The sequence below is a fragment of the Ceratotherium simum genome, chromosome 37, assembly GCF_057802395.1.
Source record: "Ceratotherium simum simum isolate JZ-2026a chromosome 37, ASM5780239v1, whole genome shotgun sequence".
In the NCBI taxonomy this organism is placed as follows: Eukaryota; Metazoa; Chordata; class Mammalia; order Perissodactyla; family Rhinocerotidae; genus Ceratotherium; species Ceratotherium simum.
In genome coordinates this window covers 22,362,601-22,389,795 of record NC_141936.1, presented here as the reverse complement: position 1 = coordinate 22,389,795, position 27,195 = coordinate 22,362,601, and the positions used below count along the sequence as shown (strand labels likewise).

Below are 27,195 nucleotides of genomic sequence, written 5' to 3'. Positions count from 1 at the left end.
AAAGTCATTGTCCCAAGCCATATGTCAGCGGTGGGGGAAAACCTGAGGATGGAGGGAGCTGGTGGGAGTGGACTGCAATCTACCTGAACGTCAAGACGATGCGTCTGTCCTTTGCATTGTCCCAGCAGTTAGTCCGGTGCCGGCCACGCGGGAAGCGCGCAAACTAAGTCCTTCTGAATTGAACCGAAAACAGGAGACAAAAGCACCACGTCTTCTCCACTCCCGCGCCCATCCAACCCAAGCCCCCAAGTTATTCTTATTTCTGGGAGTCAGGGAGCCCGGGGTAGAAGGGTGTGGCGGGACACAAGCCACAAGGAGTAGGGGACCCACAGCGCAGCGAGCCCGGGGGGGTGGGCGAGTGGGCGCGCGCGCACGCACAGGCCCGCGCGCGGGAGTGTCGGGGGAAGGGGGTGGTCTCCGAAAGGGGGAGGGGAGAAGGCAGGGGGCGGGGAGAAGCAGGGCCCTTTAGGACCCGGCTGCGGCGGCGGGGGAGGAGAAAGAAGCGAGGAGGCGGCTCCCGCGCTCGCAGGGCCGTGCCACCTGCCCGCTAGCTCGCCGCCGTCGCGCTCACACCGCCAACATGCTGCCGAGACTGGGCGGCTCCGCGCTGCCGCTGCTCCTGCCGCCCCTGCTGCTGCTGCTGCTGCTGCTGCTGCTGGGCGCGGGCGGCGGCCGCGGGGCGCGCGCCGAGGTGCTGTTCCGCTGCCCGCCCTGCACGCCCGAGCGCCTGGCCGCCTGCGGGCCCCCGCCGGCCGCGCCGCCCGCCACCGAGTCCGGGGCGGCCGGTGACTCCCGCGCGCCCTGCGCGGAGCTGGTGCGGGAGCCGGGCTGCGGCTGCTGCTCCGTGTGCGCCCGGCTGGAGGGCGAGGCGTGCGGCGTCTACACCCCGCGCTGCGCCCAGGGGCTGCGCTGCTATCCCCACCCGGGCTCCGAGCTGCCCCTGCAGGCGCTGGTTCTGGGCGAGGGCACTTGCGAAAAGCGCCGCGACGCCGACTACGGCGCCAGCCCCGAGCAGGTTGCAGGTAACGCGGGCTGGTACGGCGAATTGGGAGGAACTTGGAGGGCGGCGGGGGAGCCGGCTGGCGGCCCCAGGGAAGGGGTGTGCGGTGGGACCTCGGAGGCCGTTTGAGTGGAGGGAGAGCGGAGTCCTGGACCGGCTCTGGGGATTGTTGGGAGGGGGACCCGAAAGTCAGGCCCGGGGAGCGGAACTGGGGTTAGAACGTGCGCAAGAGCCCTGGCTACTCATTTGGTGGGGAGAAATAGGGAGAGAAAGGCATCTCTGTTACCATAGTCTTCCCTCCTCTAGTGGAACGTACCCTGACTTCTATTTTGGAGCGGGGGATTTACTGGGGAGGAGGGTGTGGGTCAGATCTGTGGGAATAGGAGCTTGAGACTGATCTGGGGCGCAACTTGAGTCGGTGACCGCCGACCGAAGGTTCCTGGAAATGTCCTGGTGGAGGACGCGGCCGGGGGGCGGAAGCTGGCGGTGCCGGTGACACCAGGGACGTGTAGTGAGAGGGGGGCGCCGGCACACTGAGGGACCCTTCTTCCTGGGATTGTGAGGCGGGAAGAAAGGGCTCGTTGGTGCTTTGTAGGGTGGGTTGCTTAAGGGAAAAATGAAAATGAACGCTGCTATTTTTGCATAGAGAGAAGGGTCTTGCTTCTGTGTTGGATGGAACAATGATAGAGGGACCTTCGGGAGGCGAGGAAGAGACCCCAGCAGTTGAGACAATATAACTTAAGCCGGCTGCGGTCCCGGGGCGGGGACAGCCACGCTGCACGGTTCAGCATCTGGGCCCCGGGGGGAGGGCAAGAGGATGTCTGGGCAGTGGACACGGCTGTCTTACCGGAGCGAGGTGTTCCCACCCCCCAGCCTAATTTGAGGGAACTCTTCCTATCCGATAGAATGGGGGCCCCGAAATTCTTTGTAAGGGGCCCTCATCCCCCCAAAAGTTTTTTGAGGTACACAAGCAGGCTATAAGGATCTCACTTTTTTTTTTTTTTAATTACAAAAGCCTGCTGCCCCAGTGGTCTAGAGGAGGCTGTAATTATTTTCTTTTCTCTTGGAGACAGTGGGGAAATGTGTCCACTGCCTGCCGCTGTTGTTTAAAAAGCAAGCTTCGACCGAATTTGTCAAACTTAAAAAAAAAAAAGAAAAGAAAAAGTGAAAACATTCTTGCCTGCCTCTCAGCTTGTCCGATCACTGTACACCCCCCCATTCATCCCCCCCTTCCTCTAGCCTGCTATTGTTTTTTCCCTGTTCTCCTTGAGAATGGAATTAGGGGTCAGAGTTGAAATCTTTCTTCTGTTTCTCTGGCGCGTTTTGACCTTGAGTGCGGAGCAAGTTAGGGCTTCCTCGAGCGGAACCCCTCAGTCCCTTTTTTCTCCCTCCGGCTTGCTTCCCTCCCCAGCCTGTCTGGAAGTTAACCCTTTCCTCCTGCTTCTCTTAGAAAGTAATACTAGAAGGAGGAGGACTCAGCAGAGGTCCTTTCACTGCGGGGCGCCTGCCCCCAGTCCTGCCTTCCTCCCCCATCACCCCTCGCACCCTGTGGTCCAGCTGGGAGGGACTGTGGTTTCTGAGCTGATCTCTGAGAAACTAAATATCTTCCTCAGCTGGGTGAACTTTTCAAAAGGCCTCCAAGTTCAGAGAATCGTTTGGATTTTGACTGTTTTAATAAAGAGCGTGATACATGACCTTCCTAAACGTTTTAGGGTTTTTTTTCACTCTTCATTCCTCTGGCGCTCAGGCTGAAAAACCGACTCTCTTGCTTCCCAAACCCCGGAAGCCGGTCCCGGTCTTCAGAAGGGAACAGATGCGGGAGATTCTCCCCATTCATTCCTCCCTGGAGCCTGAAGGGGGGAGTTGTCAGGGGCGCCTGGGGACAATGGCGGGAGTTCATGGGAAGAACGTCACTCTGGATTTTCTGCCTGGTTATGGGACTCCTTTCGGCCAGCTAGCCCCAGCTGCCTTCCTCAGCCTTCTCCTCCCAGTGCCCAGACAGGCGCCTTCCGCATTTTTCTCTTGTGCTCCAGACTGGGAAGAGGGGACACCAAGGTGTGTGTGGGGGGACTGGAAGCTGAGTGGGGGCGCCCTGGGAAGAACTGACCGAGACCACGGTGTCTGAGGCACGAGTAGGGCTGGGGGGGAGGAGGCCCTGCAGGGAGAAGCCTGGGCTTGCAGGGGTGCAGGGAAGAGAGAGGGGCAGGAGGCCTTCATTCCTCTGGCGCTCAGGCTGAAAAACCGACTCTCTTGCTTCCCAAACCCCGGAAGCCGGTCCCGGTCTTCGGAAGGGAACAGATGAGGCCTCTGTGCAGGAGAGGGTCGTGGGTTGGGGCAGGGATAGGGTGCTGCGTGGAGAGTGCTGGGTTCTCAGTTGGGTGGGGGGTGCGGACTGAGCATGGCAGGGATGAGACCTCAGCAGGAATCCTGCTGCCTCCTACTCTCCATCTCCCGTCTCTTCTCTCCCTCTGAAGAAGGAGCCTCCCCCCCACCCCAGGCTGCATTTCTCTTTGAACAGGTTGCTTTTGAGAATTTTAAACATACCCTCTTATTTCGAGGCAGCAAACCCCAGCAGTTCCGGCTTTGCTCTTAGCTCTTTTGTCTTTGTTCCCGGGACTCAGGGGCTGGTTGCTGGCTTCCTGGGGATGGCTGAGATGCAGGGGGTGGGGGTGGGCACATCGGCGGGTGCTGAGCCCGCATCCCATGGGGGTGATGGGCTGGGACTTACTGGTTGGTTCCAAGAAACCCAGAAGTCAGACTGTGTGTGGGGGAGCGGTTGGAGTGGATGAGCCTGGGAGGAAAACGGGAGGGGGACCCTGGGATCTGCGTGAAGTCTGGACCTTAAAAGTGAGTGGGTGTGTTTGCTGGTGCAGTGGCCAGAAGTGCCTAGAAATGTCGGGGAAGAAGAGGAAGCCGGTTTGGGCCAGGCCGGGCCCTTTCAGAATTCAGGGCCTGGGCCGGGCTGGACTGGCTTCCTCAGCATCTCGCCTGCCTCCTTCCACGCCGGCACAATGCCGCGGATTATGCCGAGGGGCGGAGCCGCCCAAGTGGCCGTCTGGCCCGCCGCACATATAAAGGTGCTATAGAAATGTACAGTCATTCAAAGACCGGGGCCGGCGGGCGGGCCGGGGGGCTTGGGGAGGCCCTGCATCTGCAGTTGCTGGGGGAGCAGGGAGGCGGGCAGAGGCGAGCGCTGATTTACTGTGGTTCAGTGCAGCCTCAAAAAGAGGGGAGAGAAGCAAAGGGACTTCTGGCTCGGAGCGCTGCTTTGCATCTTGTTTTGCATAAATTTGCATACGGAGTTCAAAGTCGTAAAATAGACTTGGGGAATGAGTGGGACCCACTGTCACTGAGTGCTAACGCCACCACCTTCCGCCCCCCTCCCCGCTTCTGGACGGGACACCCAGAACCAGCGCCGCTGAGCCGCTCCGCCTGAGTCATCACCGCGGGTTGGCAGGAGGAGATGGGGGAGCTGAGGGCTGCGCTCCTGGGTCCCCTCCGGGACCAAGTAGGGTGTGACTCCGTGCCTCTGTGACGCTGGCCTGGGGGGCAGGGCTGGTCTGGAGGGTGTGGCTCGACAGGTCCCGAACCAGCGAGGCAGGCAGCGTTACCTGCATCTCCGCCCCGCCACCTTCATTTATGTCCAAAGTGTTCACCCAGATAGTTCCCTTTGTGTGGTAATAATGACCCCATCCATTCCTTTGACAAGGAAGCTTTGAGGAAAAAAAAATCCTGTATAACAATGTCAAAAGATCTTACAAAAACAAAAACAGGGCTAAGGAATCTCTGAATTAGACTAGGTGGTGGAATGGGGGGGGAAGAAGAGCCCATCTGTTGTGGTCATGAGGGTCTATCTATGCGGTGGTTCTTGGCCAAATTGGACTCTTGAGTTTCCTGGCAGGCAAAGGGAAAAGGGAGTCTCAGCTGGTTCTGACTGTTAGCTTACCTTAGCATTGAGCTTTAAAATAATTTTTTCAGGCAAATCATTCCTTTGGGTTAGGGGGCTCCATGGAAATTAATCCAGTGAAAATGCCTGTGGGTTGTCTGAGAGGAGGAGCATATTCAATCACCCATTATCAAACCTTTGAGGGCTTGCTTTGAGAGAATCCCTGCTCTCTGGCCCGGTATCAGGTGGGCCTCTAGTTGGTTCTCAGATTAGCTGTTCTCTGACATAGAAAACGGGATGAAAAATTGCCACGTTTTGATATGAGGAACTTCCAAAAATTCTTGGTTCTAATGAGATGCGGAACAGGAGTACAGTACCTGGGGGCGGGTGGGGGGGTGGTTCGAGGGGCTGCTGAAGGGCATGAGGGAGGAGCAGAAGATACACAGGCCATACCCATGCTTGGTTTTGTTGTTAGTTCTCCTCACAGACCACAACACTGTACCAAAACCAAAATATTATTATTTTTAAAGAGACTCCATATGCGGGGACTTGGTTTAGTTTATCTCTCTCTCCTCTGTGTTCCCAGCTCCCTCTTTCCTCCCCTGCTTTCTCCATCCTGTCTTCTCGCTCCCATCTAGACCGGCCTCCACTCCCATGCCTCTCCCACTATAGCCTGGTCTAGAACAACTGGCTGGACGCTAAGTCGGCAGGCAGGGCTCGAGAAAATGGCATGGAAAGTATTATGGGCCCTAGCTTTCCCCAGGGATCCAATTAGAGGGAGACCACGTGAGTGACTGGGGCCTGGAGTGTTTGACACAAGTCTGATTCTTCAAGGAGGAGGGTGGTTGACCGGCAGGGCAGGACCCAGGCTCTGGGTTGGGAAATGGCCGTATCCCCCGAAGCGGGGTCGTGCTAGGGCTGCTTCTGCTGAAACCGAGCAGAGAAGAGTGAGGTTCTACTCTGAAGTCACCGGGGGAGCTGGTGACCTGGATGGCAGATGTTCTCAGCCCCATGGCTTTTCCTTGGTGTCTCGGGCCAGCATATTGCTGAGGTGGCTGGCAGCTGCCAGGAGATTGGTCGTCCTGCCGTCTGTCCTCGTCCTGTTAGGAACTGGCCTCTTTGCCTGCTTTGTCTCCTCGTCGGACAACACCCCTGCCAGGAAGGCTCTTTACCTGCATTTCGCAGCTGTGGACTCTGGGGCTCAGTCAAGGGGCGCCTTAGCAGGTGAGTAATGAGATGAGAGACTCGCTGGCTGCCTTTCCTCGACATCCCTCTGCCTCCGTGGCCAAGCAAGGGGGTGGGGCTGTCAGAAAAAGCCTCTGACCCCATCCGCCAGGAGGTTGGTTCCTGGACGCCTGCCACGTGCTGGTGATGGACGACGGGCCACTGTTTGTTGCTGCCACGTTCTGTTCCTTGCATTCCCTTGACTCCTTTGAGAGGTCCGACTTCTGGAACTTGGGGACTTCAGAAATGGAAGTGGCCATTATGCAGAGTCAGGAGAGACAAGAGGGTCCCAGGGCAGGCCTCTGGAGAGAAGAGCTGGTGGGCAGCACGTGATGCTGGAGGCAGCCTGGCCTCTGCCGTCAGATTGACGTGGATTCCAGTGCAGCCCTGTCTCTGAGAACCCCAGTGATGCTGGGGGAGGGCCTTTCTCATTGGTGAAGTGGTAAACTTGTACCTCTTCAACGGGGTGTGTGTTAGGGCGGCTGTGGGAACGGAAAGTGCTGGGAACTAGTAGGTTCTCACACATCAGCTGCCTTCATCTCCATAAGCAACGTCTCCTCTCACGCTTAGTTAGCGGCCTTTAAAAGGAAGGCCAGATGGGCGGTGTCGGGCAGGCCGCTGGAATCTCTGAAGGTTGTACCACGGCCTTTAGGGGCCTCATCCTGGTGTGAAGTTGTTTCAGTTCAAAGCCCAGTTTCTTACCACATAGGGGTCACCAGAGAGGCGAGAGATATATTCTATAAACTTCATTGTATTTCTTTGTACATTCATCCAACATACATAATTTTGCACAGTTACACAAATCCAATTATTCACGCATGCTGCTTCTTATTTATTTATTTATTTTTGGTGAGGAAAATTGGCCCTGAGCTAACATCGGTGCCACTCTTCCTTTATTTTGTATGTGGGATGCTGCCACAGCGTGGCTTGATGAGCGGTGTAGGTCCACGTCCAGGATCTGAACCTGTGAACCCCGGGCCGCCGAAGCGGAGCGTGCGAACTTAACCACTACGCCACCGGGCCGGCCCCGAGAGAGATATATTTTCTCTGACCCTCAGCTTCCTTGTCTGTAAATCAGGAATTGATAGCACCAACCCCATGGGGTCGGACACTCGTGTGTGTGTGTGTGTGTGTGTGTGTGTGTGTGTGTGTGTGTGTGAAGATAGATAATCCATCTAAAGCCTAAGCACTTGGGTTTTTTGGTAACGAGTCACTTGATTCCATCTCTTCACCTATTAAATGGAAATATCCCTACCTCTGACCTCCTTTCACAGACCATGTGAAACCCTTTGTAGAAAGGGCAGGGAAACGGTACTTTAAGTGCAGTGTAACCCCAGTTGACAATAAACCAAAGGTGTGAGGCCAGAGGGCTTGCATTTTTTTATGCATGAGACGGGCACTGCTCCTCAGGGCCGGCATCCTAATGTCTGGGACTGACCATTCTCGGTATGGGAGCTTCACTCTGTAGTGCCTAGATTAGGGCGGGGGGGCGGACTGTAGGGGACAGGTGGCCCCAGAGTTCAGGCATGGGGTACTTGTGCTGGCCTGGCTGCTCATGAGCAGGTGACACAGGGCTGGGTCCTGCCTCCCCCTGGCCAGCCAGCCTATAGGACCCAAATCCCCGAGGCCACCTCCAGGGGTGGGAAGCTCCCTCCTCCGTGGATAGCCCTCCACAGGAAACCTGCCAGGACCCAGGCTTCAGAACAGTAGGGTCAAGTAGGAACCGAAAGGTCCTAACACACTAAGCACATATGGTGAGAGTGAGGGTGGGCGCTGGCTGGGCTGTTAAATCCAGCGAAGACCCCGTGGTGCCCGTTTCCTGCTCCTGGAAAATGGGCTTTCAGATCCATCCTGTCTGAGCCTAGAGTGCCAGAGTGTTGAACGTGATCCTGGCAGAGAAACTGGATGTTTTATCCAAAAAGTGACGTTTCCTTGCTATGCCGTCTCCAGAGTCCACCTCGCTCCCGAGTTGGGGAGCAGCATCTCATCTCCCAGGGTCTGGGCTTCTCAGCAGGAATGCTGGGTGGGGGGTGTCTTCTGGGCGCTAAGTTCTTCCTAATGTCCGAGTCCATCTGTGGTCCGGAAGGTCCGCTGGGTGACGGCCTGTCTGGGCACAGTGACATGATGACTCTGTTCTCAGGCACCTGATGGAGGTGAGGCCCCGGGAAGGTGGCTGCTTGAGTCTTCAGGGGTCAGCATATGCTTGTGGTGACACCCAGGATGGTCGGGACAAAGCACAGCATTGGCGCTGGGAATCTGGGGTGGCCTCCCCTTAGACTCTGGGGGCCTTCATGGTGGGGGTGGGGAGAGGAAAAGCCCACTTACAGATGGGGTAGTTGGTCCAGAGAAACCTGTGGCTTTCAGGTTCCAGAGTAACTGCCCCCACCCTCACTCCCACAATGAGCAGAGTGCAGGGGCTATAGGAAATTTTTTTTCTACTGGAAAATGGTCCATCCTCCTATGCCCCTCCCCCAACTTGGCTCCTAACCCTCGACCCTTCCCTCCTCCTCTGTCACTCCTGTTCGTTCACAAAGCCAGGGAAGATCTGGGCTGGCCCAGCTCCTGGGTGTCCGTCAGGACGCAGAGGGAGACCTTGCTCAGAAAGCCGGTTCCCCCGGAAAGAAATACAGAGGAAAGAAATACAGAGTCGACTGTAGTCAGGAATTGTTTCCCTTCCCCCATCTTTTTTGTAGCGGGGGAGGGGGCTTTTGGCAGCCCTTGGGGCCCCTTCTGGCCGCCAGCCCTGCATCTCTTCCTGGCTGCTGGGAGGCAGGGCAGGAGTGAAGATTGGGGAGAAGGGGACAGGGCTGGCAGGCCTCCAGTGGCCGGGCTGGAGAATTGGCCAGCAGGCTCTGGTTAACTTGGCCCGAGCAGAGCCTGGGGAGGTTTCTAATTAGTGGACGGGTGTAGGTGTGTCAGCCTGTGTTCATTCAAGGAACCGAGCTCTGGGAGCCAGGGAGCCGAGGACGGGAGGGGCACTGAGCCTGAGCGGGGAAGGTCTTGGGGAGTTGGGGAGGGGGCACGGGGGTGGGGAAGAGGAGGGTGCTCAGCATGTTGCATCCTGATAGAAGTTGATGAGATGGGGACCTTCCAGCTGGAAGGATCCGAGTTAGATTGTAAAGGGTTTGTCTCAAAGAATAAATGACAAAATAATGATAATTAAAATTGCTTTTTTTCTAGGCATCGTCCACTTCTACCAAAGTGCCCGTAGGTTTTTTTTTTTTTCTTTCCAGCTTTGTTTCAGCCTCAGGATTCTCCCCACCTGCCAGTGAAGAAATTGAGGCTGCATTCAGGTTCAAATGCCAAGGCAGGCAGAGACCAGAATGCACGGACCAGAATGGAGTCTGGATCTTCAGATTCTCATTCCAGGGCTCTATTCCATCCGACTCACACATGCAAAGAAGCAGTGAATTATATACTGCTGCTTGGAAAAGCTCCTTTGCCCTGGGAGGTAGTAATTAAGGCATAACTTCTCAAAAATGTTCTTTATGCAACTCCCCAGGAAGTTTCTTTTCGGTCTATTGTCTGGACTTCTGGCTGGAGGTGCCAAGTTGCCTCTGGATGGTGAACTTGCTTTCTCAAGTGCCTGAGGCCAAGATAAAATGAAAAGGGCAATTCTGCTGTGCCCTGGGCCTGCAGCTGCCTGATAACGCTGGATAGTTTCTATAGCAACAGTGGCAGGAGGTGGGTCAGGCAGGATAAAGGGGGTGAGGGTGCGATGGGTTTACTGGATCATAAAGGCTTTTGAGGTTGGGTGGGGCCAGCTGGTGTGTGACTGATGGCTTCCTTCCCTGGGAAGATGAGGGTCCTGTGGAGAGGGGGAGGGGTGAGGTGAGGGAGAACAGAAGAAATGAAGTGCTGGGGTTAAAAAGTCTCAGTTGAGAGCCTTTGCTTGAGCAATGCCCATGGCCAGATGCCATTCTAGTTGATTAAGAGCCATGAAGCAAAACAGCCTGGGTTTGGTTTTGGCTCTGCCATTGACTACGTGACTTTGTGCAGTTGGCCTCAACTCCTATGGCTTTTTTGTCAAGTGTGAGAGGGGATAAGAAATTATCAACCTCATGTGATTGCTTGATGATAAAACGGAGTTCTGTACACAAACCACTGAGCACAGCAACTCGGTGTTAGAAACTCAGATAATCAGATGTCATCTTAGAGGTTCCGATCCCCTCTCCCTCTCCCTCTGATCTCCACACACAGAAGAAGGCAGATGCCTGTTTTTAGGTGCTTTCTGGTTGGCCAAGTTTATTACGAAGAGAGACTTAAGAATCCTGTTGGGAGGTGTGGCTTCTTCCAGGGGATGGGGCTTACCTGGACCCCTGCCCTTTGCTTTGGAAAGTCCAGAATGGAGTCAGTGGGGGAGGTTTTCCAGTGGGCACTCATGGCCTTTGGTACCATTGTCACTTATTATGGTTTGACCAATGGCTGACGGCTGACCATGGCCCATTTCTGCCCCAGAGGTGAAGATTCTCCCTTGGGGCTCTGCTGGTTGTCTCTGGTTTGGTTTGCTGTCTCTAACCCAAGAGAGCATAACCGAGGAAGACAACTGAAGGAATGCAGTGTTATATCAGGCAAAATTAGTGAACTTTTAGTTGAAGAAAAGGAGAAGCATCGTGACCTATTTAAAGACACTTATTTATATTCAGGACACTTCTTGTGCTGGTTTGAGAGTGTGGCCGGCAATCCTGGACATCTTTGCGGGTCTTTAGTTTCTTTTTGCATCCTCTGGATTCGGTTTGTCAGGCCTGGAGTGTCTGGGAGCAGTCTTGTGGGGATAGAGAAGAGGTGGGCAGAAGGGGAGGGTGGGAGAGCGGTGGGGGGACCCAGGCTTTATCACTCAGTGGGAGCTGGTCTGTGGGGTCAGAGCATCTTTGGAACAGAGTGTGGGGACAGTCATTTGAATGCATGTCCTGGAAGAGGGATGTGGCCTTCCTTTCCCATCTCATGCTTCTGTTTGCTCATTGCCTTTCTTTATTCTTACCACTCTTGATGCTAAGGGGGCTAGATGGTGAGGGAGAGGCCAGAAAAGTGAGAAAAAGAAGGAATAGAACACAATACTCTAGGCCAGAGAGTAGTGGGATGCTCTTTGGATAGTCAGTTTCCCCATGCTTAAGCACTAGTTGAGTACATACCGTGTGCAAGCTCTGAGGCTAACTATATAAAAATGCCATGGGGGGCGGCCCTGGTGGCATAGTGGTTAAGTTTGCACGCTCTGCTTTGGCGGCCCAGAGTTTGTAGGTTCCAGTCCCGGGCGGGGACCTATGCACCGCTCATCAAGCCATGCTGTGGCGGCGTCCCACATACAAAATAGAGGAAGACGGGCCTCTTCCCGTCTTCCGGAAGTATAGAATGAAATTTGACGGGTAGCTGCTGCTTCAGTCTCGGAAGAAGAAAGCACAGTCTCTTCTCCCAAAAAAGTAAGTCGAGCACACAAAATGTCTCCCCTCCTGTCCTCCTTTCGTGATGTCTTCTTTTTTTTCAAGTTCTGTGGAAGCTAAGTCCAAGTTTGTGTGTTCAAGGAGCTTTCATCCTTTGGAGGAGGAACGAAAAGCCTGGACCCATCCATGGCTTGTTGCCAATATACTCAGGCTAGAGAGCTGTGAAGGAAGTTGAGTCAAATTACAAGAGTGCTTTGCCCAGCCATGCCCTTCATCAACTCAATCAAGTGGGCTTTGGACATGTGGAGGCCATATTGTCCATCCTCCTCAAAGGGTTCTTCTGAAACTATGCAGAGGACGTCTGTGCAGTGTTTTCCCATCTGTAGTTTGCCACTTGTTTTAGTTCTTCCCGTGAAACTGTGGGGTGGCTTCTAACCTCTCTGGTCCTCAAGGAGCCGGGACAGGTGTCTCCCTTCCATGGAGCACGACTGGCCGTTGGGCACTTCCACCACTCTGCACCTTTGGGCGCCCCCAGAGCCCTTTGGGCTGCACCAGGATGAGCTCGTCCCTCGGCTTCCCATCGTCAGGTCTGAGCCATTTTGATTTCTTCATCTTCCCCTCCTTGACCCTATGTCTCTCTTTCACTCTTCGGGTCTTTCCTCTGACTCGTTTCCCGGTTCTTCATGCCACAGAGACCTGGCCAGGAGCCTGTGGTCGGTCCCTGACTGGTGACACTACACTGGCCTCAGAGTGGTGGTGAAGTTGGCCATGTCACTATCGTTTGATCCTCTTCCAGCCAGTGGGGTTTTAGAGGCACCCCAAGTTGACTGATCGCCAAGCTTGATAAGGAGGTTGAAGAGTGGATGGAGTGAGAGAGGTGGCTTTTTTAAAAGAAAATGTAAAAAATGCAGACAAGTAAAAAGAATAATTTAATAACACCAATGTACCACCTAGAACTGGGAGTGGCTGATTTTTTGTCATATTAGCTTCAAGTCTTTTTTTTAAACTTTCCCCGACGGGGCTCCCCACCAGCCTCCAGTTCCCTGTCCCTCTTCCCCAGAGGCAACCACCAGCATGCATTATTTAGTGTTTCTCTTTCTTAGCTGAACAGATTTGCTAATGGATGACCAATATCTAGAGTTGTCCTCTGAAAATAAATTGAAAATGTACATAAAAGGTTTCGTTCAGCAACTTTTTTCCCCATCAACATGATGATTTTGAGATCTACTCACGTTGAGTAGATCACAGGTCAGAGCTATTCTTTTTAACTGCTGTATATTATTCTATTGTGTTACTTTACCGATGTCATTACTGCACAAAGAGGGAGTTTTATTCCGGATGTGCATAAAAAAACCAATTATTATGGCATTAGCTTTTGAGAAAAGAAAAAGCTTTATTTGGAGGTCAACCAGCAAGGAGACAGGAGACAACGCTCAAATCGGTCTCTCCGATCCAGGGCTTGGGGCACAATTTATGGGATGAAGGGCGGGGCGGTTGGAAGCGTGGCGATAGATGATTGGAGATAAGGAGAAGTGAGGTAATTGATGATCTGCCCAAGCGTTGTCAAGCTTCGTGGCTCTTCATGTTCACAAAATGCTGGTGTTAGCATGATTCGAGGGTGGAGTTTTCGGCCCCCTGTCTTCAAAAGGGTCACTTATCAGGCATTTGCGCAGGCCCAGTTGGTGGGTTGGTGGTCTCAACTGGCCTGACCTGGGCAAAGGGTCTCAGTTCCTGGAAAACAAGTCTTACTCTGTTGATAAGGTGGGATCAGTTTGAATTGGTCCTGGTGGGCCTGTGGTCACAATTTTATTTATCCATTCACCTATTGAAAGTCTTTTGGATCAGGTTGCTAATTTTTTTTTGCAACTATAGTGAACATATTTGTACATGAGCCCTTGTGCACATGTCTGAGAGAAGTAGAATTGCTGGGCCAGGCATATTCTTCCTGTTCCCATGGCCCATGGTCCAAGTTTGCACCAGAGCACACTCTCTACTCACTTGAGTCTTCCGCAGGTAGGTCACCTTGCCAGGTTCTTGGGTGGCTTTTGTTGAACCACAGGAGAAATATTTGGGTCCTGTGGAAAGGAGTGAAAGTTGATAGTGCTGTTTGCCATCTTGATATCAATTTCTCTGGCTCTTCAAGGACAGCCTGGCTTGCAGAGTCCCAGAGGACCTTGGCTGAATTTGAGCGTGTTTTGTTTTCTCAAACTGTCTGTCTCAGCCCTGACCCTCCCCAGGTCTTTGCGATTTGAAGAATGACCCTAGTGTTTATAAAGCAGCCCTTTAGAGACTGCATAGGCAGGAGGCTCTGCAGAGGCTGTGCTGTTTCTGCTCACTCAGGGAGCCCGAGAGGAGACAGCGACATGAGGGCATGCTCTAGAAATCTCCATGATCCCTGGTCAAGGAGCGCCCTTCTGTGTGCATCCAAGCATACATATGTCTGTTTATGAACTCTTGAGTCAATGGATGGAAAGAGCTTAACGAGGCTGTGTCTTTGCAAAGCGTATATGTGAAGCCCTATCTCTTGAAAAGAAGGGTGATCTCTCATCACCAAGAAGTTCTTCAGGAAACCGAGGCGGGAGAGAGAGAATTACAAAGGAATGGGGCCCTGGAGATGCCAGAGCTTGAAGGGGGTTGTTAGAAATATAGACTCGTTGACCCTTGTCCAGGCTTACTATCTTTGAACCTCTGGGGCTGGAGTCCAGGTCTCTATTTTTAGTAAGCTCTTCAGATGATCGCTGATGAAGAGCCACAGTTGGGAACCGTTTGCCTAGTCTAACTGCCTGGATTTACAGATGAGCACATTGAAGCCTACACATCTTAAACATCCTGCCTGGCATCACGTAGAATCCCAGGCATGGTGGTAATGTTAGGACCAGAATCTTGGACCTCTGGCTTTTGGGCCAGCTCTTCTCTTAGCATGCTAGAACTGGTTGGCCAAGGCTTTGAACCTAAGAGCTGGTGTTCCAAAGGAAGTCCAGAAGTGGTTTAGGGGGCTTGGCAGGTAGGTGGCTCTCTGCCTTCCTTTGGAACACCATCATCTCCAGTAGCAGTTCCTTCTCTGTCTGAGGGCAGGGACAGGTGTCTACTGGCCATTCCACTCCACGGAGTTTACCGAGCTCTTGGACACTGAGCTGGATGATAGACTTGTGGTAGCTGCGGGTGCAGGGAGATGATCCCCAGATGAGAACGGCCAGTTCTGCCCTTGTGTGATAGAACCTAGATGACTTGTGGATCTAGAACGTCTGCGGAGGCTGCTTGTAACCGTTTCCTACTACAAGGGGAATTCAGAGAGGAGGAACCACCTCCTCTGGTTGAAAACCATGCTGGGGAGCTACTCATCTGTTGCCAAAGGGATTTCTCCCAGAACATCGTGGCATCTGAGAGACATCAGGTTTGCTTTAGCTCCTTTGCAAGGAGCAGGGGCTTGGAGGTGGGAAAGAATGGGGAGGGAGTCTGGAATGAAGCTGAGTGTCAGCAGGGGGTAGATGGACCAACCAGGAGGACGTCATTAACTAAGCTGGAATGTGTCCTGGGTGCCAGCCCACACCACAGCAGACATCGGTGGACGCACTATTCAGAATTCCAGCGTGAGAGGCCACTGCTGCCTGTTGCCTCTGACCTTTTGAAAAAAACGTGGAGGAAGACACATAAACAGTGTCACTCCCCAGAGAGACTAAGGACCTCTAGTTAAACATTAACTGAAAAATAGCAAATGGGTTCCGCTTTCTACCCCACCCCACTTCTAACTTCTGCCTCCCCAGCCACCTCGCAGCATGGCCTGAATGATCCACCCCAGCCTCTTGGTGGGCTGTGTTAGTAACGTGGTGGCCACATGCTAGATGGAAGTAGCAGCCTTCACTTGAGTAGAATTATTATTCCCACTTTCCAGACTTGAGAAAATAGAGCTCAGAAGGGTTAAATGATTTGGCCAAACCAATGGGTGAATCATAAGTGGCAAACCCAGGACTGGAATTTAGGGCTCTTGACTCCTGGAGTTCTTTGCTCATTCAGATTTGTTAATGAATTGTCCACGGCCATGGGTGTTAGTGGAGAAGTTGTCTAGGAGGGAGGAGGAGGAAGATGGTAGTTAGAATTTTTTTGCCCAACATATGTCAAGGTTAAGTGCATTTTGGGAGAAATCAACAAAGAAGGAGCCATGTGAGTTCTGTGCCTAGCAGGGGGAACCAGGAAAGCAGCCAGCATCCTCCTGGCGTGTTCCTTGGAATCCATTCTTGAAGGGCCTAGAATGCCGTTACCTGTTGAAGGAGGTGAATCCACTGGAGGTAATGATAGATTCGGGGTTGGATTCGTTCATCTCTCTGGTGGCCCCAGCTCTTAGATTTCCAAACAGTCATGAGATAGACTAAGGAGAAGTTTGGAAAATGGCTCGTGTTTCTTCAGAATAAAGACAAGAAGAAAGAAAGGAGACGTATTCACCTGTTATGAGGATGAGGAGACCTTTTCTCCCCAGGCCTGCATAAGGACTGATGCCTCACTCTCTAAGCAAGAAGGAATAGGGGGCGGTTTTAGATTCTTGGGGCACATTTTCCTAAGAGTGCTTTAAGGTCTCCCATAGATAGGAATCGCCAACTGTCAGATGGAGGGTTGGGGTCAGAGCATCGCACTAGGAGAAGATGAGGTTTCTTGCAGGTTAGAATCTGTCAGACATGAGGGTTTTCATTCATTGAGTAAGGGCGTCAGTGCTACGACTGAACAGATTATTTTGGGGAAGAAAGGGCTTTGCCAAAATTCAGTTTTAAGACCAGGGTATTGAGCCAGTCCTAGTGGTTAAAGTTCAGCGCTCACCGCTTTGGCAGCCTGGGTTCGTTTCCTGGTCGTGGAAGCACACCACCCATCTGTCAGTAGCCATGCTGTGGCGGTGGCTCACACAGAAGAACCAGAAGGACTTACAACTAGGGTATACAACCATGTACTGGGGCTTTGGGGAGGAAACAAAAAAAGAGGAAGATTTGCAACAGATGTTAGCTCAGCGCGAATCTTTCCCTGAAAACAAAACAAAACAAAATCAGGGTATTAATGCATAGAAGTAGACATATAAAGTTCTTTCTCCCAAAGTGTCAGTGTCCAGCTGCCCTCCTTGGCTGGATTAGTAAGGCTGGGTCCAAGGACAATGCGGGGAACCCATGCCAATTGTGAAGCACCTCCGATGATGGTAGAGAGGTGGTGTGTACTCCTATAGACCCAGATGGTGGTCCTGCTGGGCCTTGAGTTTGCTGTCTGTAAAATGGGACAACTGTCCATTTCCTATCATTCCATCAGCCTGCCTCATCTCCAGCTCTCCTCCAAGTGCATAAGGTGGAAAGGTGTGGCCGTACACCTACAGCAGGACAGGACTCTTCAAGCCCTCCACAAATGAGTCTGGGGCTGTCCTCTGTCCCTCTGTTGTCTCCTCCACTTCTCTTTGGAAAAGCGTTACCTTCTGTATATAACCGGGAAACCCTGTGTTGATCCATTTCCCGCTCATTCAAATTTGTTAATGAGTTGTCTCTGTGTAGAGGAGAGCAGCTAATGCTTACTCGTCCTCAGGGGCCTTGCGGGTCCCGATCGGTCATCGCTAAGCCACAAGCCTTTTCCAGTTACGTGATTGAGTTGCTAAGAACTGTTTCTTAGAGCGACCTTTGCACTGCAGCCCACAGAGCTGCATACATGAGCGGTTGCTTAATAAATATTATTCTGAACCGAACTCTCTTAGGCAGAAGAAAAATGCAACTTGGTATTTTTGTTCTGAGGGCAAATTCCATCTCTAGCTGGAGTTCTCCGTCTGGAATGTTTTCCTCTGGGCTGCTCCTGTCACCTGTAAGAGAAGGTATGGGAAAAACTTGGTAACGTGGGATAAGGCTCCTGTCCAACACAGTATGGGGGTGCCGTGGGGGTACTTCCCTGGAGGGTAGAAATGGAAGCAGCTAAGAGCTAGCCCCCTCTGCTCCCGCCGTGTGTCAGCACTGTCTATGCATGCGACATCTCTCAGAATCCTCTCTGCCGCCCGTTGGAGGTGGGTGCTGTTTGCATTTTATGGATGAGCAATGGAGGCACAGAGAGCTTAAGTAACTTGTCTAGGGCTGCACAGCAAAGTGGTCAAGTTGGGATTCAGTCGGGCAGTTAAACTCCGGAGGCTGAATTCTTGAGCCTCTTTGCCTGGGAACAGTAGCAGTCAAGGAATCAGCGCGTTTCCCAGCCTACAATCCTTTCTGATCTCCATGCTGTCAACTCTTTCATTTCCCTTCCCTGGGCTTCTGTTCGAGATACGGAACGCCAGCCTGTGCGGCAGCAGACCCGGCCCAGGGATTTCCTCATCTTATTGGCCTGGTCATTGGCAGTGATGAGATCAATAAAGAAAGAGGATGAAACACACCCTTGAATCCAGGTGGCCTCCGTGAGGGTGGACAAACGGACCTTCACATGGCGGGGACATCTTAGGACAGGAGCCAGCTCTATCCCCCTGGGAGAAGACTGCCTGGTTGACCCCCGTCTTCTGGGACCTGGAGCAGGGCCGCATTGTCTTTTGTGGGCTCTGGACACTTGCCTTTGGGGGCCCCTTCCTTAAAAAATATTCTAAAATCATGTTTTATAACTGCGAATATGTCAGTATTGCATGTTAAGACGTTTTCTTTGACCAAAAAGTTTATTTTTCCTTCTGATTCTAAAAGAAATGAAAACATTCTCTAGGTCCCTGGGCACCATGCCTGCTGTGCCTAATGAACAAGCCGGCCCTGCCTGGAGCCTGCAGGCTGAACGCGTATCTATCTGTGTGTATCCCTCTCTTTCGTCAGACATGTCTCCAGAGCTGGGGAGGCCCTTGTTCGGAGTTTTAAGTGTGGGCTCAGCCAAGGGATGCTGCCCGGCCCCTGTCAGTGCGGTGAGTGCCAGGAGAGCTTGGGGAAGAGGGAGAGCAGCCTGGAAGTCCTCCGGGCTGCCCAGGGAAGACCTCGATCCCCCCAAGAAGGTGGACTAGAGGGCCAGAAGTGTGCCTGTGGATGGCACGGTGATTGAGGGTCTTAGCCAAGGGAGGGGAAGATAGTAGAGCTCAGATCTTCTTTATGTGGGCCTGGGGTCTTCAGTGCTGGGCTGGGGAACTTCCTGGCCTCTAGATAAAGCCTAACTCATGAACAGTGGTTTTCAACTCGGGTGAGTTCACCTCTCAGGGGCATTTGGCAATGGACCCAGCTAGACATTTTTGCTTGTCATAACTTGAGAAGGGTGCTACTGGCATCTAGTGGGTAGAGGCCCGGGACGCTGCTCTGCATCCTGCAATGCACAGGACAGCCCCCCTCCCATTGAAGAATCACCTGGTCCCAGTGTCAGTGGTGCTGAGCTTGGGAGACCCTGGTCCAGAGGATGTTCCAGGCATTGGGTTGAGGTGAGTGGAGTCTCCCCAGAAGCTCCCGGATAGGACTAAACAGGGGCTGCTGTTCCCTTCTATAACCAGAGAATGTGTAATTACAGCCACAGTGGAGACCGCTGTCTGAACCTAAGCCTCGGGCAGGCAGTCAGGAGGCCTCCTCCCAAAAGAGAGGAGCCAGGTGAGCTCCTCAGAGTCACAGGCCTCATGATGGCAGAGCAGATGGCTCCAGGAATGGTGGCAGTGTGCTGCGCCAGCAGATTCCCAGATCCCTGGGCTTGTCTAATTACCATGTGAGTAGAACACCAGGTCTCGAGCTCTGGCAGTGGTGTGGAGGCCTCTAGAAATTCTCTCTGCCACTGGCGGCGGGAATCCAGCTGGGCAGGGTGCAGCGAGGGTGTGCAACCCGGAGGTCCCCATTTCATCTTTCTTATCTGATCCGGGTGGTGCCCAAGGCAGCGGGGGAGAAAGGACTTCCCTAGGTGCCTTACCCTCCTCCTCCTGTGTTCCCTGGGCTGGTGCCTGCAGGGATGGGGACAGAGCCTGAGATTGTCCCACCAGGTCTGGGTGCAGAGAAGCCTGTAGAGATGGAAATGGCAGGAGAACTCAGATGGAGAATGGAGTGAGTCCCTCTCTACTTGTGCCAACACCTGCCTTATGCTTCAAAGGTTAATGTTAAGGAGATGGAGGGTTATCTGAATCAGATCATCCTATATGTTTTCCAGGTTTATCTCAGACCCTCCCAAGCCTCTGTCCTCCAGCCTCCTGCCCTCCACCTCTGGGTTATGGGGAGGGAAGTGGGGATCTTCATCGTTGGCCCCAGCTGCCTGACCAGTCCCAGAGGGCAACCCTATGCAGCCCTCGTGGGACAGAGGAAATCTGTGCAGCCAGGCGGGGCTACTTCCTGCCCCCATTCTGGGGAACCAGGCGGCAGCTGAGCCGGGGAACTGGGAATACTTCCCCTGGGGCCTCTAGATTTCTACTGTTTCAGCCTCAAGGAGCAGAAAGGGGAGGGCAGCGCTGGTGAGGAAGCTTTGGGGTGGGTAGATGGGTCTGATCGAACGTGGTATAACAGGACTCCCAGCCCGCTTGGTGGCGAAAGCTTCAAGTCAGCCCTCCCCTGCAGGTGGTGTTGGGGCTTCTGGAACAGGATTTAATCTGCGCTTGGTTTACTTATGGTAAAACCCAGGCTACCCAGAGCCCCTGGGGAGACAGCCATTCTAGAGAGAAGAATTTTCCAGGTTTCAGAATTCAGAAGAATTTTTAGGGCTTACTCATTTACATATTTCAATTTTTATTTTTCTAAAGTTTAACAATTTTGGATAGATAGCTTTTTTTTTTTTTTTACTTGACGTTATTAACTTCCTCCTCTCTTTGGACACCCAAGGTTGTCATCACAATCAACACAACTCCCGTTTTGGGCTACCCAATGTGGAAGTGCTCAGGGGTCATCGGTGGGTGTGGAGTTGTTTGCTGGGCACCAAATGTCCCCGAGTTCTTCTGTTTGGTTTTTTAGTGTCCTCTTTCCTCCCTGCCATTTGATACTTCTTGTCATCATGCCTTCCTCCTCCTTTTAATTTTGTTGACTTTATTCCGCGGTGGCTGGACGCGGTGGCTGGAAACCAGACATCCAGAAGCCAGGCTCGCGGGAGCGATGCCACTGTGAACCGTCAGGGTTCTTCACGTGCTCCCTCTCCCGTGTCTTGGGAGGAGAGCACCGAAACTTGACAAGGCACGGACGTGGTGGCAGCCGTTCTGATGCTCAGAGGCTTGTCTTCCTTTGCTTCCTGGTTCTTGGTTGGGTTCCACATTGCCGAGGGAGCAGATAACTGAGGCCATCATCATCTTCATCATCATCAAAGTAATAACCACCCCCAACACGACATAGGGTGTCTGTGTTCCAGGCCCCATCTTAACTGCTCTACCTATAACGTCCTCTCAACAGTTCTGGGAAGTAGGAACTATTATTATCCAACGATTGACAGTTGAGAAAACGGAGGCACAGAGAGGTTATATGTGCAGGAGAAATACAGCTCGTATAAAAGGCAGTGGGGCTGGGATTTAACTGGCGTATGTCCTCTTAACCAGTGCTCGCTAGTCTGGAGATAATGTGCCAGTTCTAAGGGACGCTGCTGTAGCCCATGAGAACTGCCCAGGCATCAGGCCCAGCGGGAAGGGAAGGGGTGGGAGCAAACTTCTATTGAATGCCTCCGTTGGCCAGGACCGCGCTGGTTCCTGGTCACCTGGAGTTTGCTGGAGCGCGCTCTGCGAAGGCAGGTGCCAGCTCCCCACGGCACCGAAGAGTGCCCATCCCTTAGCTGGTGGGTGAACGCCACGGTCACAACCCAGAGGAGGTATCACGGCCTGCGTTTTAGAGTTAACGGCCAGCTCTTGCCACCAAGCAACCGTGCCCAGGACAGCGACCCTCTGAGGCTACCATGCTGTGCCTGAATTCTAAAAGGACCACCCAGTACTAGCGGCCTTGCCTGAAACTCTTGTGTAGAAAGAGCCATTCAGTTATGTTATTGGGGCTGTAAGTTTTTGAAAGCGCATGAAAGTGAAAGAGAAACTGTGCAAGGTTTGTGTAGAAATACCCGCTCTGTGCCCCCAGCTCTTGTTGGGACCCGCAGGGGAGCCGCTCCGGGTGGCGTGGTCAGAGGCCCTGTTTGCTCTTCTGTGTCTACTGGGGACTGTGTGAATCTCGGCTCTCCTGGAGCCCACAGGGACTTGTCTCCCTGGTAACGACTCTTCCCTTCCATTCTGTTCTCTGGCCCGTCCCTGACTGGACATGCTTAAGCCACTGTAAACCCATGCTAGCTGGGGGCTCACAGACTCCCTCCACCTGAACTGTGCACACAGTAGGAGCCTCTCCCTGTTGCTGACTGACTGGTGGTTTAGGACAGTCGAAAGAGACTCAATGGATGCTCCTTGGATGAACATCTGGATGAGGCTACACACCATGCGATAAGATGAAACTACAAAGTTGAGGAGGTCATAGCTCCTGCTCTTGGGGCTCTCGGTGTCGTGGGGGATGGTGGTGGCACGGCATAGACAGACATGGAGGCAAATCAGGGTCTGTGGGACAGTGCTGTAGCAGCTGTAGGACTGAAGTGTTAGGGGAACATGAGACGGGCCAGTGAAGAGTGACAGCAGGGATGCTGGAAATGGTAGCTTCTGGTGGCGACGTGGCTGTCTACCTTCTTACCCCCTCGTCCAGTGACCTCTGCACATGAGTTTTAAAAACTCACCCAATCCATGCCCTTCCAACTAGAAATGATGAAGACTTTAAATCAGGGGTTAGTGGCGGGTAAGTCTGGGAGGTCTTTCTGGGGAAGTGTGATGGACCCCAGGAAGGACTTCATCCCATCCCACGGTGGGGGCCTTGCAGACACGGTCATCCTTCCTTGCTCTTCTGCTTCGCCCCGGCCGCCTAGGATGGGAGCAGAACAGAGTAGGTGTCCCACGCATTTTTCTGGCGTCAGATAGCCTGTGTCCAGATCTGGATTTGTGATCTTGGTCAGGTAATTGACTTCCATGGGCCTCAGCTTCTCTACCTGGAAAGGCTAGGGGAGGGCACTAAGGTGCCCACCCAGGAGTCGATGTGAAACTGAAATGGGTGATCCGTGTCAGTCTCTTGGCACAATTGCTTCTGTGTCAGTCACCTCCATCTTTTTCATTACCGAGGGTCCAGACAGTCCCTGGAGGCCCCTCTCTCTGGAAACTGGACCTGGAGCTCTTCTTCCCTTCCTCTCTCTGCAGACAATGGCGATGACCACTCCGAGGGAGGCCTGGTTGAGAACCACGTGGACGGGACCGCAAACACGTTGGGAGGTGGAGCTGGCCGGAAGCCCCTCAAGTCGGGCATGAAGGAGCTGGCTGTGTACCGGGAGAAGGTCTCTGGGCAGCACCGGCAGATGGGCAGAGGCGGCAGAGGTGGCAAACACCCCCACGTCGTCCTGGAGGAACCCAAGAAGCTACGGCCGCCACACACCAGGGTCAGAGGGCAAAGGATGTGCAAGGGGGTCTTAGAGCTGGGGAGGGCACCCCACAAGATCCACAGGCAAAGCACTTCCCTTTCCGGTTCTGCCCCTGATGTACTCAGTGACCTTCAGGCCAATCAGTATCTCTTTTGGGGGCCTCAGTATCCCTGGCTGTGAAATGGGCTGGGCATAGGGTTTCTTGAAGTCCCTTCCTTCTGAAACCTCCACATTTCTGCTTGGCTTTGGGGCATAGGCAATGCAAATGGGTGCTGGAAATGAAGATGGAGCCTCCTGAACTTGGCTGACTCTTGCGATGTGCTGCCCTCGCTCAGCCACCCGTTTCCTCTTGCTGGCTCATCTCCGCTGTGGGGGGTCTTGGCCCTGGCTGGGTTGATGGAAAGGGATGGAGTGTGGACCACTAGGTTGGGGTAGGGATACCCTGGAGACACCACTTGAATCCAATATTTGCAAGTAGACCCCATTTTGCCCTCTGAAAGCCATCAACACAGATCAAGGAGTGAAAACTCACATCCATGCCACTTCGTTTAGGGGGTGGGTTGGGGCACAACGACATGGTCATCAGATCATGGGGCCGGGAGTTGGAAGTCCCTGATTCCACCAGCTAGCCGTGTGGCCTTGGGAAAGTCCCTTCCTTGTGCATGAGCTTCCTCCTGAGGCTGCACGCAGGCCAGTGTTTCGTGAGCTCATTCCCACTCTGAGCATCATCTGTGCCCACAGACCCCCTGCCAGCAGGAATTGGACCAGGTCCTGGAGCGGATCTCCACCATGCGCCTTCCAGATGAGCGGGGCCCGCTGGAGCATCTCTACTCCTTGCACATTCCCAACTGTGACAAGCATGGCCTGTACAACCTCAAACAGGTGAGAGAGGACCTTCTCTGCCCTGGGCCCAGGGTGTGCCTTGTTCCTGCCCCACCCACCTGTAATCCGATGAGGTCTGAGAGCTGAGTGGGAGACCTAGACTTCTGTGATGGGGTGGCGGGATGGGGATGCCAGCTGCCAGGGCAGGGGAGTGGGGGTGGGGGTGAGGCTTCCCTCCCTGGCCTCAGGTCTGTCAGAGGCTGACTCCACTCACCCAGCTAGCTACCAGCCATCAGCTTTTGGCATCTGTTTGGGAGGGAGCTTCTTGGAGAAGAGAGGTAGGCTTACACTAATCAACGCTCCTCAACGTCTATTGAGTGTTAGAATCACCTGGAGATGATTCCCGGCCTCACCCCAGAGACTGCCATTCAGGAGGTCGGGTGGGACCAAGAGTTTCCATTTCTAACAGGCTCCCAGGGGATGCTGATGGTCCAGGGACCACACTTCCAGAATCATTGATTTAAACCACTGACCAAGTAACCGCTCTGGTTTTCAAGTATCTCAGGGAATGCAAATCAGAGCTGGAGAAAGGCCACTTAAAATATTTCCAGAAACCATCATTGTTGTAGTGATGGTGGCTATTGAACACTGATTGGTTGCCCTTTACCTAGCGCACCCCTCCCTTCCTCCAACCCCTCCCTTGTGAGGGAGAAAAAGCATGTGTGCATTTCCCTTAAGGCAGAGAGGGACTGAGAGGGAGAAAGGGGGTCAGTAGTGGGTCCCACCACCGTTCTGTCTTCAAGCGGAGGTTCTGAGCCCTGGCTGCACACTGGGATCTTCAAAAAATACGGATGCCGGGGCCCCACCCCCAGAGATTCGGGTTTTGTGAGTCTGGGGTCTTCCTGGGCAACAGGATTTTCAGAAACTCCTCTGGTGACCCCAGCAGGAAGTCAGCATTGACTTCAAGGGCGGATGTGCAGAGCCAGGGGATGGGGTCCGGGGGTCTGCTGATCCCTCGGGGGGTCTCATTCACAGCGCAGGTGACTTGCCCTCTAAACGTCAGTCTAGCGTTAAAAGCTATTTGTGCACGTGCCCTTTAAACGTAAGCCAGATACTTCATCTGGAGCTCGAAAGAAGAAATAGTGATCTGTCCTAAAGAGAAACAGGCAGTGTGCCGTACCTCACGGGTGATGGAAGGGATTTACGAGGGGAATTAGGTTACAGGTAAGAGCAGGGACGAGAATAGCTGGGTTTGCATCTCAGCTATGCCTCTTATTAGCTGGGTGACGTCGGGCAAGTTACTTCACTCATCTGGGCTTCTGCCTCGTCATCCTTGAAGCAGTGAAATATGGTACCTGATTCACCAGGCGCTTGTGAGGATAAATGAATGTGTATGTTAGACGTAAGCCGTAAACGAGCAGTGTTTAGATGGCTTACACAGCGCCTGGCACACAGGAGGACCTGTGCCAGCGCTGACTTTCACCGTCACATGGGTTTGTCCCCTCACACTATCGCTGGACTCCAGTACACTGGGTCGCCCGCTGGGTGGGCCTCCCTGGCGTGGGGCTGAGTCTTTTCATCTTTGGGCATCCCCAGCAGGCTTGCTAGCCAGAGCGTGGTCCCTGGGCCAGCAGCACCAGCATCACCTCGGAGCTTGTTATCCCTGCCGAATTTCAGGCCCCCCCCAGACCTCCTGAAAGGGAATCTGCATTTTAGTGAGATCCCCGGGCATACGGTCTAGGTCAGGGAGCGCCATCCCGCAGCGCTGGCTCAGCGCACACGGCAGCTGCTCGGTGGCTGCGGGGGTGTCCTCACATCCTCTTCTCTCTCCCCAGTGCAAGATGTCTCTGAATGGGCAGCGCGGGGAGTGTTGGTGTGTGAACCCCAACACCGGGAAGCTGATCGTGGGGGCCCCCACCATCCGGGGGGACCCTGAGTGTCATCTCTTCTACAATGAGCAGCAGGAGGCTCGCGGGGTACACACCCAGCGGATGCAGTAAACCACTGCCAGCCGGTGCCTGGCACCCCCGCCCCACCCCCTCTCCAGACACCTGCAGAGAGGAGAGTGTGGGCGTGGTGGGCGGGGGAGGGTTTTCCAGGAGTTCGACATGTGTATTTATATTTGGAAAGAGACCAGCACCGAGCTCGGCACACCCCCCGGCCTCCCCCTCCCCAGCGGGAGATGCCTGCGCCCTCCCTTCTCGGTTCTGCTGGGGAGGAAGGGGGCGGTTGCAGTGGGGAGCTGGGGTAAAGGTTTGGGAGGGGGGAAAAGAAATTTTTATTTTTGAACCCCTGTGTCTCTTTTGCTTAAGATTAAAGGAAGGAAAAATAAAACGTGTGTCTTGTGTCTGAGTCTTTGGGGACCCCTGGGAAAGAGGCCCCAGGTTGGAAGCCACCTAGCCTTCATCCGGCTCTGCCCGCGACCTCTGGGGAAATGGGAAAGGCCTCGGTTTCCCACTTGTAACACGGGAATGAGAAGCCCGGGGCAGGAGGAAGGGGCCTCCCTCCAACGGTGTTGGCTTATAGCGTTGGCTTATAGAAACTCGGAGTCCTGAATCCGGGTGCAGCCCCAGGAATCTGGTGTCTCCTGCCTGGTAGCCAGCTGAGGCTCTGGCCCGCATCCTGCCCCCAGCTCTGTGGGCACTGGGGGAGGAGAGGTGGAGCCTGTGTCTGTCTTCCTCTTTCCAACCTTCAGATGACACTGCAAAGGGAGAAAGGGAACCGGGAAACATTGGAATTGGGGTCCTCTGACTCCTGAACTAAGGAGAGCTCGTAATGGGGGGGGGCCGTCAATTCAGCCCCCAAGGAAAGGGGGTGGGGCCTTGTGGGTCACGTATTCACAGATGTCACCTCTGAGAGTTCAGGCTCTGCCCTCTGAGGGGCCCAAGGCATTGTTTGGCTCCAGAGCAGCAAATGTTAACAAAGGGACATGGAAACCCTGGCACAGACGCGCCCTATTTCTGAAGCTAAATTCTATGCGAGGGCTCCACCCTGTTTTCCGTCGGCCTCTCGACCCTTGGCGAATTCCAGGGGCTCCCCGACTGCAGTGGGCCACAGCGGAAGGCGTGCACACTGTTTTAGGGCCCATGGTCCACCCCCTTCCCCTCCCAGCACACGGCACCGAGCCCCCACTTTCATGTTATCCCCTCTTCTGCGTCTGGAGTCCGACCCCTCCTGCCCCAGAGGGACAGGATCCCCCTCCCTCCCGACCTTCCTTCTAGCAACTCAGGGGAGGCAGAGGGACACCTGGGGCCTTTCCCGGGTGAGGCGAGCTTCTCTCGCTGGAGTAGGAGAAAACCAGGTCCCCTAAAGCAGGCAGACTCCAGGCCAGAGTGCTGGCTGCACAGGCCAAGGCGGGCGGGACACCGGGTCACTCAGCCGGGGGCTGGCCGCCCCGGAAGGACGTTGATTCAGTTAATCCAGTAAGTATAGGAGGGACGATTATTAGCTGCACTTCGCAGATGAGGAAAAGGTCCCCAGGTGCCCGACCTCCAGGGCCCAGGGCTGGGGCCCCGACTCCCAGCGTGGATGCGGCTCCGCCGGAG

The 27,195-nt window shown here is 53.9% G+C and overlaps 1 protein-coding gene across 1 annotated transcript; it reads left to right on the top strand.

Annotated features, from left to right (window-relative positions):
- Positions 1-514: 514 nt before the first annotated feature.
- Positions 515-25,988, top strand: IGFBP2 (insulin like growth factor binding protein 2). Its single transcript, XM_087424847.1, has 4 exons — positions 515-1,022; positions 22,611-22,846; positions 23,570-23,710; positions 25,486-25,988. Exons 1-4 carry the CDS (start codon positions 581-583, stop codon positions 25,648-25,650), a joined length of 984 nt encoding a protein of 327 aa, XP_087280973.1. The 5' UTR covers positions 515-580; the 3' UTR covers positions 25,651-25,988.
- The last annotated feature ends 1,207 nt before the right edge of the window (positions 25,989-27,195 follow it).